This window comes from Canis lupus, chromosome 5, assembly GCF_011100685.1.
Source record: "Canis lupus familiaris isolate Mischka breed German Shepherd chromosome 5, alternate assembly UU_Cfam_GSD_1.0, whole genome shotgun sequence".
Taxonomy (NCBI): domain Eukaryota; kingdom Metazoa; phylum Chordata; class Mammalia; order Carnivora; family Canidae; genus Canis; species Canis lupus.
In genome coordinates this window covers 40008784-40024034 of record NC_049226.1, presented here as the reverse complement: position 1 = coordinate 40024034, position 15251 = coordinate 40008784, and the positions used below count along the sequence as shown (strand labels likewise).

At 37.2% G+C, this 15251-nt stretch overlaps 1 protein-coding gene across 13 annotated transcripts in view; it reads right to left on the bottom strand.

Annotated features, from left to right (window-relative positions):
* Window positions 1–15251, bottom strand: part of NCOR1 (nuclear receptor corepressor 1) — a 148847-nt gene that overhangs the window by 31564 nt on the left and 102032 nt on the right. For 9 of the 13 annotated variants that reach the window (XM_038537000.1, XM_038537008.1, XM_038537003.1 and 6 more), the window contains 6 exons: window positions 13264–13459; window positions 7798–7971; window positions 6889–7049; window positions 2001–2121; window positions 1799–1900; window positions 1354–1454 (listed from right to left, as the gene is read on the bottom strand). In XM_038537000.1, the coding sequence (XP_038392928.1) occupies window positions 1354–1454; window positions 1799–1900; window positions 2001–2121; window positions 6889–7049; window positions 7798–7971; window positions 13264–13459 (855 nt within the window). The remainder of the gene's footprint in view (window positions 1–1353; window positions 1455–1798; window positions 1901–2000; window positions 2122–6888; window positions 7050–7797; window positions 7972–13263; window positions 13460–15251) is intronic. The other 4 variants (XM_038537007.1, XM_038537009.1, XM_038537014.1 and 1 more) reach the window with 1 other exon arrangement.

Genomic DNA, 15251 nt, shown 5'->3' with positions numbered 1-15251 from the left:
TGTCCAGCTGTTCAATGAGCTTGGTAGTAAACATTGGGAAATCTACAACACCTGCTTCAGAAGTGCTCAATTCACATGGACAGACTGGTTTGAAAATAGAGAAAAATCCAGCCTCACTTCATCCAGTTCATTCTGTCTTCCTACCCACAGCCTGGTTACTGGAGTGAGAATGAACAGGAAGAGATAATATGCATATGGCATTTATTTCTCTACTGTCTCTACTATTAATGTGTTTGCTTATTCTGAAAATTAATTTCAGGATGTATACCTTGGTCAGATGTAGAAGGAGAGATGTGAAGAGTTCACATGTAACTTTCTAGATCACTACATTGTATACTCTATAAACTGCATCTTGTTAAAATAAAGACTCTGACTCAATAGGTCTGAAGTGGGAACTAAAATTTCTACATGAATCAACAAGCTCCCAAGCAAAGCTGATGCTCTGGGACACAGACTACACTTGATCAACGAGGTCCTAGGGTGGGGTTCTCAAGTGGGCATACGGCAGAGTCACTAGAGGGCCCTGCCCCCACAGATGAGACTTCCGGAGGTGGGGCCTGATCTGGGGCCTGATCGTTTACATGCCAAATTCTGCCAGTCTGGGAACCATACTTTAATCATGGGCCTACGGAATGTGAACAAAAGACAAGGAAGAAGAATAAAACCGGACACTTGTGACTGGTTCAATGCACACACAGGATTCTGTTTACAATGATTTCTCAAGACAGAATTTTTTGTTCCCAGATGTACATAATGAAGAGGCTATGGACTGTTACATTTCAAACTGAAATTAACATCTAAAGGAGGAAAAGAAAGACCTTTCTCTTAATCAAAACTGGCAATGCAGTTAGCTTCAAATTGGAAGAAGATACTTGACTTCTGGTACTTCTGTCAACATCACCCATATCTCCCAGCATCGCAGGAGATTCCAGCAAGGTGGCTTACGTGCCAGGACTGTAGACCTTCTTTTTCACAAAGGGCAAAAGAGAGCAGATAATTTATAATGATTTTCTTCTCCACTTCTATTTAAGCTGAAAACCACATGGTAAAAGCTTTGCCAGGGAGACAGTAAAAGCTACATCAATCAGAACTTGTTTCTTCTGCCAATCTGCAAATCACTGACCTTTTCAAATAACCCACAGAACAGATAATACAGCTGGTGGTTAAAATATCATATTAATGTCTTTCTGCAGAGAGTTTGGGGATCTGGGCTTATTACCACTGAGACCCAGTCCCGTAATCCAGAACAACAAGCAACTCGATCACAGAACTATACTGCTGAAGTTCTTGAGACCTGACTTATCGTTTTCTCATTAGCTACTGTCCAGTATATCAGGAATGCTCAAAACTAACCTGAGTGATAGAGCCCCGGAGGGACGGGATGCCTTCCATGGAAATTTTGCTGGTTGGTGTTCCCCGAGTTATACTTCCTTCTTGGATGGCTCCTGTGGTACCTGAATATAACCAAAATGATTAGCAAATTACACCTTCTAGCACTGCAAAAAAAAAAAAAAAAAAAAATCAGCCCCTACTTGGAAGCGGGGTAAGAGAAGAAAACAGCAATACAAAAAGAATAGCTGTATTTTACTGAAATGCACTTTTAAAATAATACTGCAATTATTGAAAAGGACTGCTGAAATGTGGAACTTCAAGGTTTTAAATTATTTTTATAGAAAGTAAAAACTTAGAATATAAAGGTTCTAACTTAAAAACCCAACATTAAAACATATCAATGACTTACTTTAATACATTTATTGGGAACAAAAGTTTAATATTTCTGCCAAACAGCATATTTTACCTCTGACCACTCCTTCGTGTTGTGCCCTGACCAATAAACCTTCAGGCTGTGAGTTTTGGCTTCGGGGGGAAAATTCTTCCTGCTTGATGTAGGGCACAGTAGCTATGGACCAAAGCAAGAGAAACAGGAAGAGATCAAGTGCTAAATAACCAACCTTGATGCTGCAAGTGCAGGAACATTCTGAATATTTTTACTCACTGACCTGATTTGGCAGATTCCTGTTGCCGCGGCAGTCCTAGAGAGATGGAGCCCACTGAGGGCTTAGCTGCTTCTTGAGTGTAGGAAGGCTGATTATGAGAAGTCAGGTAAGTGCCAGGTGTTCCCTAAAAATAATTTTAAAAGACTAAAATAGCATTGTCTTATCACAAGGTCAATAATAAATTTAACATTCTCTGTTTATAAAAGTTTACACCCTCACTGTCCCAAATTAAGAACAAGTATCTGCAAAGCAAGAAAATCCTTATCATAGATTGCTTACATTAAAAATACTTTTAAAGGGAGCAAGTTATGTCTTCTGAAATCACCACAAGTTTCATGTAACTAATATTTATTGTTAACGAATTACATAAATAAAGCACTTAACAGTACACTCAAAATGTAATAAGCTACTATTAACAATATTTATTCCTCTTAAATTGCTATAGGATAGTGATATTGGTGAAAATAGCAGAATAAGGACTTCTTAAAACTCTCCTCCATAAAGGCAATCAGAAAACCACCAAAAATTGTAGAATTAACTTTTTAATTTTGGAATTAGCCCAAGGCTTGTAGAAATCTGGGCACATTTGTTCAAGAAAACTAGCAAAATCTAGGTAAGAATAGTGAGCTTTATGGCATTTGAACTTGCTCTGTGTCCTCTCCCATGTATTTCCCCACCAAGTTCAGCAGTAGCCTTGAAAATCAATAGCCTTCAATCATGGTAAAAACCATCAGTCTAGCAGCCACAGGAGGGGAATGAAGAGGGTTTGAGCTTCCTAAAAGCCTCATTCTCAGATAATTGTCATTATTTGACTTGTCTGGTGGCTCTCTGGGAAACTCATTTGCGAGGCTGTCTTTATTTGATCTGTGGTGGGGAAGAGGATGCATGCTTATCAAAAACAATCAGCATCTGGAGCGCCTGGGTGGCTCAGTGGTTGAGCATCTGCCTTTGGCTCAGGGCATTATCCCGGGGCCCTGTGATCAAGTCCCACATCAGGCTCTCCACAGGAAGCCTGCTTCTCCCTCTGCTTATGTCTCTGCCTTTCTCTGTGTATCTCTAGTGAATAAATAAATATAATCTTAAAAGAACAAAACAAAACAAAGCAAAAACAATCAGCGTCAAATGATTTAACTTCTTCACTATCTGAGGCAGTAGATAACCACGAAGGCAAACAACAGGATAACCAAAAACCTTAAAAGGAAACGTTAAGAAATGAGATGTGCAAAGAGGGTTTGAAAAGTTCCAAAACGTGCTAGGAATCTAGAAGGCCATGTGCATGTGCAAGGCTATGCAGATGCCCAAGAAAGACATGAGAAGGCCTTAAGTTCTCAACTCTGGCTGACCTTAAAGCTCTGTGAAAGCAGGAAGTGAAGACTAAGGCAGAGTTGCCAGTTGCCTGGCTGAATGTTGAAGGTGTACCCAGCACACACCGAGAGCCACTCAGGAAAGACTGGGACATTTAGGCATTCCAAGCACTGGAGTCTATCAAGCCTTAGCTGACCAAGAGGTGAAGAAAGAGACTTCAGTGACCATACATGTCACAAGAATACAGACTTCACAGTTAGTTCAGAAAAGTCACAAAGCAAGTATCAACAAAAACAAAAGCAAACCTTTAGGGAGAGAGGAGAATGATTTCCACAGTTGGCACATTACATAAAATGTCATTTTTTAAACAAAAATTACAAGAAACAAGAAAGCATGACCCACACACATAGGGAAAAAATGCAATGAATAAAAACTGTCCCTGGGCTGTAGACTTGCCAGAAAAAGACTGTTATATCATTAATCAGCTATTGCAAATATGTTCAAAGAACGACAGGGAATCATGTCTAAAGAATTAAAGGAAAGTATGAAAATGATGTCTCCTCATACAAAGAATATCAACAAAAAGAAATCATAAAAAAAGAACTGTACAGAAATTCTAAAGTTGCAAAATACAAAAACTGGAGAAAAATACAGACCCTCAGCAAACAAAGAATATAAGGAAACATCTTCAATCTGATGAAAGGTACCTATGCAAAGGCTATAGTTAACATATCTACCAGTGAAATACTGAATGTCTCCCTCCTCAAATGGGCAACAAGGAAAGCATATGCTTTTCACCACTTCCTCTAAACATTCTACTATGGCGTGTCTGGGTGGCTCAGTCGGTTAAGCATCTGACTTTTTTTTTTTAAGATTTTATTTATTCATGAGAGGCACAGAAAGAGAGAGGCAGAGGGAGAAGCAGGCTCCATGCAGGGAGCCCGATGTGGGACTAGATCCCAGAACCCCAGGATCATGCCCTGAACCAAAGGCAGATGCTCAACCGCTGAGCCACCCAGGTGTCCCAAGCATCTGACTCTTGATTTCAGCTCAGGTCATGATCTCAGGATGTGAGATGGAGCCCCATATAGGGTTCCTCAGTCCCCTCATTCAGTAGAAAGCCTACTTAAAATTTGCTCTCCCTCTCCCCCCCAACCTTGGTCTCTCAAATAAATAAATAAATAAATCTAAAAAAAAATTTACTAAACGTTCTACACAAGCCAGTTTGATAAAATAAGAAAAAGAAAGACTAGAAAGGAAGAAGTAAAATTATCTTGATTTGCAGATGACATGCTCACATAGAAAATCCTAAGAAATCTACTCTTCCTCAAAACAAATAAACAAACCAACACCTCAAAATAAATAAGAAGCAAATAAGTGAATGTTGCAGGAGACAAAGTGAATATTAAAAAATCAACTTTTTAAAATATACCTATAGGAACTGGAAATTGAAATTTTAAAAAATAATACTTATTAAAATATAAAATATATTACAAATAATCATATTAACTGAAAATAAATCTAACAAAACCTCTACAGTGAAAACTATGAAAGATTTTAAAGACCTAAATAAATGGAAATATGTTTCATGGATTAGAAGACTCAACATTCTCAAGATCTACTTTTCTATCCCAAAATAATCCAGAGATTTAACATAATGCTTTACCATAATCCCAGCAGAATTTTTGTTAGAAACTGACATTTATAATTTATACGGATGCGCCAAAGTCATAGAAGAGCCAAAGCAATCTTGAAAAATAAAAGCACTTACAAGACTTATACCACATGATTTCAAGACTTACCATAAAGCTACAATAATCACAATTGTGGTGCTGATAAAAGTATGGGCAAGTAGGTCAACTGAACAGAACAGAGTCCAGAAATAGACCAAACGCAGAGTCAAATCATTTTTGACAAAGGCCCTAAAGCGATCAAATAAAATACTTTTTAACCAGCGTTATTGGAACTACAAACCCAGAAGGATAAATTAATCCTGACCCTGACATCACCTCACGTTGCACACAAAAATTAATTTCATGTGGATCACAGACTTAAAATATAAAAGCCCAAAATATAAAGCTTTCAGAAGAAAACACAGTATCTCCACAACCCTAAAGCAAAGATTTCTTAAAGAAAAAGAACTAATCATATGAGGGAAAAAAATTATATATGGACTTCAACAAAACTTAAAATTTCTGCTCATCAAAAAACGTTATAATAAAACATACAAGCCACAAAAGAGAAAATATTTTAAAATATATGAGACCTTACATCCGTAATATATAAAGTAGTTCTATAATCTACTAACCAAAAATACCAATAAAAACAGGTAATAAGATAGTCACTTCACAATCAGACATATAAATGACAAGTATACAAAAAAATGTTCAACATCATTTGCTGCCAGGGAAACACAAACTAAAGCCACAATGAAATATTACATACCCAGTAATAGGACTAAAATAAAAAAGACTGCGAAGAGCAAATGAAGCAACATGAAGGCTTATACACTGCTGGTAGCAGTGTAAAACTAGACCCACTCTGGAAAATTATAAAGTAAAACATATATCGAGCAATTCCACTCTCAGGGGATTGATTACACAATAGAAATGAAAACACAGGTCTACAAAGAGCCAGTACAAGAATGTTCTTATCAGCTTTATTCACCACAGCCAAAAACTACAAATAGCTCAGGCTTCCAATAACGAGAAAATGGATAAACAAACCAGTATATGTTCATACAACAGAGTATTATTCAACAATAAAAAAAAAAAAAAAACCTACTGATCACACAAAACCCTGGATGAACCCTTAAAGCCATTATGTTACGTTAAAGAAGACAGACATAGAGAAGTACACACTGTGTGAGTCCATTTATATAAAGTTCCAGAAAAAGCAAAACTACTCTGCGTAATAGGAAGCAAAAACAGTGGTTGCTTCAGGCAGAAGGGGCTGAGAAAACATCTAGAAGTGAAGAAATTGTTCTATAACTTGACAGGACTGTGGTGACTGCTGGTCAGGCACATTAGTCAAAACTTTTCAACCATTAAGATAAGACCACATTAAAAAATATGTATGTGTGTGTGTGTATACATATACGTAGTGTGTGTGTATTAAATAAATAAATAAATAAATAAATAAAGTATATAGTATATAGTATATATGTGTATATACATATATATCGTACTACACCAGGAAGAAAAGATATCGCGGCTGAAGCCAGAATGAACTGGGGCTTACCAATCATCTACAATTTAGTATTTAGAGCCTTTATAATAGTCAACACATATTTAGCACTTGAAAAGATTCATCTTTCATCTACACTACACTAACCCTCAGGGCACAGCAATGCCTTTGGTAAGTTAAACCAGACAATGTATCACGGCCACTCACTTTGGGCACCTAACTCACACAAACTTCCCATGTGTGGCATGGAGTATGAGGATTGCTGTATTTTCTGGTCATTGTCTCTTCACATACAGACAGATTTTTATTTATTAAGACTCGGGCAATTAGTGACAAAAAGGGAAAACTTTTACCAAAGCAATACTCAATAGAAATTTCCTGGGAAGGGAAGGCATTTTACCTGTGAGATGGAGCCTCCCAGGATAAAAGATGGTTTTTCTGAAGCCACTGTGGTTTTGGATGACGGGATGAGAGGAGGAGGTGGCCTGGTGGGTCGAGTCGTCGGAAGCCGAACTGCTTCAGGGAGATTAGTTATCACTTGATGTGGAGCAGGCTGCAGGACTTTTAAAGGGAAGAAAAAAATGATTTAAAATAGTCAATTTCATAGTTTGCAACACTCTATCTCAGTCATTCCTGAATTTTTAAATCACACACTGAATTTCAAGTGCAAGATGAGGCTGAGGATAAACATTTCTATTTTAAATTTCTCTTTCACTTGAATTAAATCTGTATACAAATTCAGGTCACACATGATATTTGTGAGGTTGAAATATTCAACTCCCTGTCAAACCAGAGCTCTCAAGCTGATGTTCATTTCAAACTACTTCTGCTTAGCATAGACAAATGATATTCTTTAGTAATCTTTCCTCTCTCTCCATCACTCTTTGGACCTGCTTCTTAGGAGCAGCTGATACTATAACTATGGACAACGTACAGACATGACCAACAGCCAGTTGTACGTCCTCTTTCCATCCTGCAGAATTTGAGAAACATTTACTGATTCTGGCTCTCACAGACTTGAATTTCTTGAGACCGGAGAGGGAATCTAAAGATATTTACATAGTATATGGACTCTTAAAAGAAAAGCCAGTAAATGTCACAGTATAAATGTAGAAACACAAATTTCCCAGTGGCCCAGTAAACCTCAACTGTATACAACCAACATATGGGATGTAGAGAAACAAGAAAATAATTTTGAAACAGGGAGAACATGTCCTGGAAAGGCAGCTCATTCACGAGATCAAACCACCCATGTCTAGCACCTGTAGGTAGATGGCCAGCAGCCACGGCACAGAGGAACAATATTTACCTGGCGGGACACTATAGCGGGCTGCACTCATATCAGGCTGTGGAGCGGCTTTACTGACTTCTCTCGGAGAGAGCCTACACGGTGATGCTGACCTTGCTGCGGTATTGTGCATCTGTGCTTCCTGTTCTAGAGCACGTTTGACCTCAGCATAAGGCATATAGGCGACTGATTTTCCTATGAAAGTTAAAGTTATCAAAATAAGGGAAGAACCCCAAATTAAAATAGTAAGTGTGAAAGGACCAAGCCCACACCATCCAGGGGCAGATCCAACTATATACTAATATTAAAATCTAAAATTCCTGGGGGAAATCCACCCACAGAGAGGTTTAAAAACCCTCTAAATCTAAATCTTCTGTGTATGCACCATCATTATGACCTAATAAAACCCTCAAAAATAAAATTATGAGTTTTCCCTTTAAAGGACAAAGAATTTGTCTTTCTTCTTCTTAGGAAGACCAAGTGTTTTCACATGCAATAAAGATCACAACAGGCAAACATCAGATTATCCAGCCATTTGGTGAATTCAAAGCTTGCTTGAATTAGTCATATCTCTGAGAATTTCAACTCTTATATACTCAGCCTGTTGAAACCCACCACTTAATATTCAAGAAATAAACATAATTAAGAAATGGAAGAACCCGTTCTTAGAAGATGCAGATCAAATTAATCCAAAAAAACCTATATAAGCATACAAATCTATGGATTTTATTACAATAATGCTAATAAAAATTACTCCATATAATTTACCTCCACATAAAGTATAAAAAAAAAACTTTAAGCATTTAAAGGGTATATCAGATATGCAGTCACATTAAGACTTAAAACTACACAGAATTGGGACACCTGGGTGGTACAGCGGTCTAGCGCGTGCCTTTTGCCCAGGGCATGATCCTGGAGTTCTGGGATGGAGTCCCACATCAGACTCCATGCAGGGAGCCTGCTTCTCCCTCTGCCTGTGTCTCTTTCTCTTTCTCTCTCCCTCTGTGTCTCTCATGAATAAATAAAATCTTAAAAAAAAAAAAAACTACACAGAATTATATTTATATTTTTCCATTTTAAAATAAAATTGATATTGTAATTTTGAAAAATCAGAAAAGCATAAAGAAGAAAGTGAAAATCATGTGTAACCCAAACCACTCAGGTATGGGCTACTTTAATGTCGGCTGGAACAAATTCCCATTCATTTTATTATTCTTTTGCTTACCTAGTCTGATCCATTTATTCTTCCAGATAAATCTAAATTTATTTATTTATTTTTAATTTTTTTATTTTTTAGATTTTATTCATTTATTCATGAGAGAGAGAGAGAGAGAGAGAGAGAGGCAGAGACACAGGCAGAGGGAGAAGCAGGCTCCATGCAAGGAGCCCGACGTGGGACTCAATCCCGTGTCCAGGATCAGGCCCTGGGCTGAAGGCGGCGCTAAACTGCTGAGCCACCTGGGCTGCCCCGATAAATCTAAATTTAAAATCCTTCTCCAAACAAAATGTCACTGGAATTGCATTAAGTTTATGAATACAGGAGACCTGACACTCTATAATAATGAACTTTCTAATTGAGGAATCTAGACTTTTTCTTTTTCTTTTTTTTTTTTTTCTTTTTTTAGACTTTTTCATATAGGTCTTACTTATACATTCCTTGTCAAAAATTATTTGTAGGTATTTTATATTTTGGTGTTAGGAGAGGCATCTTTTTCATATGTATGAATTTACTTGTATACCTGATTATTGTAGATCTATAGGAAAGAAAGATGTGGATTTCTGTATATCATTTATTTTCCCGAGAAACTTAATGAACTTTCCTTTTTGTTCTAATAACTTTTCAGTTGATTCTTATAGGCTTTCTAGGTGGATAATCTTATCCTGTGAACAATGATTTGTCTTCTCTCTTCAAATAGCTACATCTATTTTTGTTTTTTGTTTTTCTTTAATGTACTACAGTAAGTAGTAGTTGGCACCGGATAGTTCCTATCCCAAGAGAAGGTCTCTAGCATTTCACTATTAAATGGAAGGCTTGTAACTGGTTTCTTTTTTTTTTTTTTTTTTGGTAACTGGTTTCAAATAGTTTCATAATAGTTTCATTAGCACAAGGCATAAAGAGTTCTCTGGCTTACTATTTTTAAAAACCAGAAAAATTCTAGTAATACCAGCAAATATTAAGCATGTAGTCTGTGCAAAGCACTGTGAATTTCATGAATTATCTCACTGAGCCCTGATGACCAATGAGATTATTAACACCATTTCACAGATGAGGAAACTGAACCTCCAAAGAATCACACCAGACTGCCCAGTCAATGTCATGCTACCAGCAGCATAAGCCTGACTCTGAGTTCAAAACTACAAAGTCAATTATGCCTCCCTGAAGCACTGGGTGTTGACTTTCAGATGCCTCTGGGGTATCCATCAAGATGATGGTTCTCTTCCCTTCTTAGACATATTAATATAATGAATTGGATTAACTGCCCCAGTGCTGTGCAGATTTATAAAATAAACCAACTTCAAAAGAAAATCATGCCTTCCTTTCTGGAGAATTTAACATGGTAAATTATGATTATAAATTCTATGTGATTGTTTCACCATTCTCAGTAAGTTTCTAATAATGTGGAAACTATCTTGTCATAGTATTAAAGAAAAGGGGGGGGGCAGAAATTTAGATGGTTCTAAATACGGATGAATATTTAAATCATCATATACTCAAAGCTGAAAAAATAAAGCAATAAACAAAATAAACAAGATTCAGTTGCAGAGAAGCATTAACTTTTCATTCAACTGAGCTGATTCTGTTAAACCTGCACTGCAATTCTAATAACTCTCTCTACATGTGTATGTTTTGAGTGCCCTCCCTCCAAGAAAAAAAGGCTTCACAAGAAAGCAGGGGTTAACTTGTGTAAATGCTCCTGGAAAGTGAAAATAATTGTTCTTTCAGGGTTTTCCCAAGTTTTTCTACAGAAAGAAAAGGGCACACTTACAATAATTGTGTTACTCACTACACTAAGATGAATACTCTGAAAGAGACAGACAATGGGTGCTGCCTGTTACTTTCTAAATGAGACCATGAAGGGATAAGTCAAAATCAGGGTCCTAATTCAAGTAAACTCTACCAGTTTGGTGATGGTTTACAGGCAAATCCACACTATCACTGTATTTAACATTCTATAAACTATTCTATGATGTTGCATTGAAAACATCATTCTGGATATACAAGCAATTTAAATGCAAGTATATGATTATGTGAGGGAGATATGTAAGTATAAGGGAAATTATCCTTCACACTGAACTATGGATAGTTATAAATTCAGGAGAGTCTTCGGCATTTCGTTAAATAACTACACAAACATACTAGATGAGCTAAAACAAAACCTAACCTTGATATAAAGTGTAATCAACCACCCTAGTGTCTAGACTCACCTTGAACCAAACTGATGTCATATTATAAACACCTCAGTATTGTGTTAATAAAAAATATAATTACAGGATGGTTTTAAGATCACTGCATTATGATTAAAAATTAGGATAACACTCTGATCTAAACCAAATGGATTAATGTGAGTGACTAGAGAAATGCAGTTCATTGTTTAGTCTCAGAATTTGGGCTCTAGCCTGATTCAGTGTCTCCAGCTTCCAAATACAACCAATTTGTAAAGTCAATCAAGAAAAGATACCGAGGTCTTAAAATAACCATATGACATGCACATTACAATGATCGAGATATAATTAACCAGATAATGTTCAGCTTTAGCACGAATTTGGCAAATACCATCTGAATGTCATTTTTTCTAGGCTCTAATTCTTCCTCCAATATTTATTCTAAATCATTTACGCAAGGAATACATTGATAGACTTTTAAATTACTCTATAATTCATCATTTTCATCATGACAGATTTTCTCGTAATTGGAGATTGCTCAAAAGACAAGCACTTCTGCTAAGTCCATTTATACTTCATTTAATTCATTCCGTCAACATGTAATTACTAGAACATACTGCATCAACTACTGAGTTACTGAATGAGGATTCTCCATGTACAATGTACTAAAAGCCACCAAATCATCAAGATTTTTATCTTCCCTCAAGAAATACTCATTTAGCACTTATTATGCACCCAGCCTTACTGGGTATAACCACTCTGGTCCACATTTTTACTAGCATAAGATTTATACTTAAAACACCAGCAATCTTACATTTAAAACTCTAACATAAAAGGTTCAGTGTGCCATATAATGACTAATAACTCATTACTGGTGTGACTGGGGGGGACGGGGTCAAGATCCATTAAGTACCACAGATCCTATTTTATACTAAACAGCCCTTGAAATGTATGGCATTCTACAGCTAATTGCTCTTACTTATCTATATAAAGTACTTGAATCATTACCAAAAAACCTAAACCACAGTAACAAAGACCTTAATAGTCTTATATTCTAAGCATATCATAGCATGTAGCTGGTAGGTCAGCTATCAATCAGAACACATGTGCCATTTCCTAACCATGCCAGAAGAATTTATTACAACTTAGAAATCACTCCTTCCCCTGCAGCTCTTATTTTTAAAGAAATTAGGTGTACCATACACAACTAAAAAGAGCATGCACAGGGGGGCTGGCTGGCTCGGTTGGTGAAGCGTGTAAGTCTTGATCTTAGGGGTGGGAGTTCAAGCCGCATATTGGGTATAGAGATTATTTAGAAATAAAAAAACCTTAAAAACAAAAAAGAGCATGCACAACTCAAATCTGTCACTTGAAATAACAATAGAGACATAACAATGATAACAGTACTTTTGTGGAATCTATTATACTAAGTATATACTGGTACACTATTATTTTAAGTTGTATATGTATTATATACAATATTATACAAAGAATAACATTGAGCCATGTGTTACAAAACAACACTGAATGCTAATTCTTTCTTACGGGCTGTAATCTCAGCAAGATAGAAATATAGATAGGTAGATAGGCAGATAGATCATAAGTTGCACTTTACAGATGAGAGAACTAAAAGCCAGAAAAGTTAAGGGCCTTGTCCTTGGCCATACAACTGGTAAATGCTGAGGTGAGAGCTAACTGGTCCTACACACAAAGTTGTCTCCCATCCTATCAGAGCATCCTAACTACCCTGTTGTTAAGTGTGATTTGCTTGGGGGACAGGAAAACAATTCTCACTTACTCTGAAAACTCAGATGAATGGAGCAGAAAGCATGGCTTTTACATAGTCTTCCAGCAGAGAGAGCAGTATCAGAAAACTCATATTAACAAAAACCATTACAAATGTTACTGCCTCCTTGAGTCGTCAATTATGCTGACATTCCTCAAAAGTTAAACTGAGGTCAATTTAAATGAATTCTTTGTATTGGGGACAAGAGTAATTAACCAACTGACATGCAGATAAACTATAAAGCACAGAGGACACTACGTTTGAGTAAAGTTTTGTCTCCCTTCAGAGAAGTTCTTTGTGCTGACAGCTCTACCTACCTTCCCATTCTCTACTGGGACTCTTGGCGGTGCTACAGGGACTTGTAGAACTTCTACATTCCAAGTCTATCTGCTCTTGCCTCTGCCGCTGCTCTTCTAGGAGTGCAGATTCATGCATTGCTTTAATGTGTCGCTGATAGAGGGCATAGCCGCTTACAGGGGTTCCAATCGGTATGTTACATGGGGTACAGGAAACCTACAGAAGAAAGAAAAATCTTTAAATATGTCAATGGCTGGGACGCCTGGTTGGCTCAGTGGTTGAGGTCTGCCTTCAGCCCAGGGCATGATCCTGGAGTCATGGGATCAAGTCCCACATCGGGCTCCCTGCATGGAGCCTGCTTCTCTCTCTGCCTATGTCTCTGTGTCTCTCATGAATAAATACATCAAATAAATAAATTAAATAAACAAACAAACAAACAAGTCCGTCACTCAGTCAGTCAATGGCCAACATAACAATAACCCTGTGTTGCAAATAATGCTCATTTCTGTAGCGTCCTGGTTGATTTGATTTCATCATTTTTTGATCAAAGTAATTAGAGTATAAAACGCTTTGAATGCTGAGCATTTACTTTCAGAACAGAACAGAACTCACAAAAGTTGTGATAAGAGAGATCAAAATCAGAAAATACTTCTGCTTTTTAACTTATGATGGTCAAATCCCTGGTAGCTCAGCCCTGGGTGCCCCCCTCCTCCCCAGGTTCTCTCTAGGTAATCATACCCACTTCTGTGGATTTAAATGTCATCTATATGTTAATGGCTCATCAATTTATATTTCTAAGATGTCTGCTCTGAGTCCCATACTCACGGATAGACCCTTAGCAACTCCACTTGAGTATTCTCAGAGCACCTCAAAACTTGCATTCAAATGGGAACTGTTCATTCCCTAAACTCAATTCTTCTGAACCTTCAGTGACCTCTGTCTTAGAAAATGGAACCTCAATGGCAAAAGGCAGAAACCTGGCAGACAGCCTGAACTGATCTGCCTCACCTCCTACAACAAACTTACTAACACAGCGGGATGGGCGTTACAGACAGGCCACCCCAACTGTCTCTCTTCATTTCCCTCCTCACTGCAGCCCGGGCGTTACAGACAGGCCACCCCAACTGTCTCTCTTCATTTCCCTCCTCACTGCAGCCCTCTTTCTTTCTTTTTTTTTTTTTCCTAAGATTTTATTTATTTATTCATGAGAGACACAGGCAGACGGAGAAGCAGGCTCCATGCAGGCAGCCCAATGTGGGACTCGATCCCCAGTCTCCAGGATCACAACCTGGGCCAAACGTGGTGCTAAACCGCTGAGCCACTGAGGCTGCACTTTTTTTTCTTTTTTCTTTTCTAAGAGCCCTCTTTCTTTCATTAAGGCTACACAGACAGCACTTCCAACAGCACAATTCGCTATAATATGTCTGTTTTCTTTGTTTATTTTCCGTCTCTTACTTCAGGAAGGAAAGAACCCAACCTGTTTGGTTCAATACTAAATGAACAGCCTCTAACACAGTCCATTACTTCATGAATACAAAAAAGTTCCAGGGAAGAGTAGAGATCTGACTTTTTTAGAACCTATTATCTAAATAAAGACTTCCACAGTTTTTTTCTGCTACTATAAGTAGAATTTTTCACTGACCCCAAAACATATACATAATTTTCTTGCCTTTGTGCTTTGGCTTATGTAAACATGGCTCTTCCTCCTTTTGCTATAAAGCCAAATGAATTGTTTTGGTCCAACCAAAATATTATTTCCTACATGGAGTCTTCTTTAGTTGTCTCATTAAGAAGGAAGCTCTCCTTCCTCTGAAATGACCATACTATATTTTTCAACTTAATAGAGCATCACATTTTTATAATTCACTTAAATTTTACCATAATATTTTTCTATGTCTTATTATCAAGACAAATCTCTAAGTTTTTTGAACTGAGAGATTACAATATGTAAATATTCCATACAGGATTAACAATGTTGTCTTGAACCAAGCAGACACTCACTCGATAA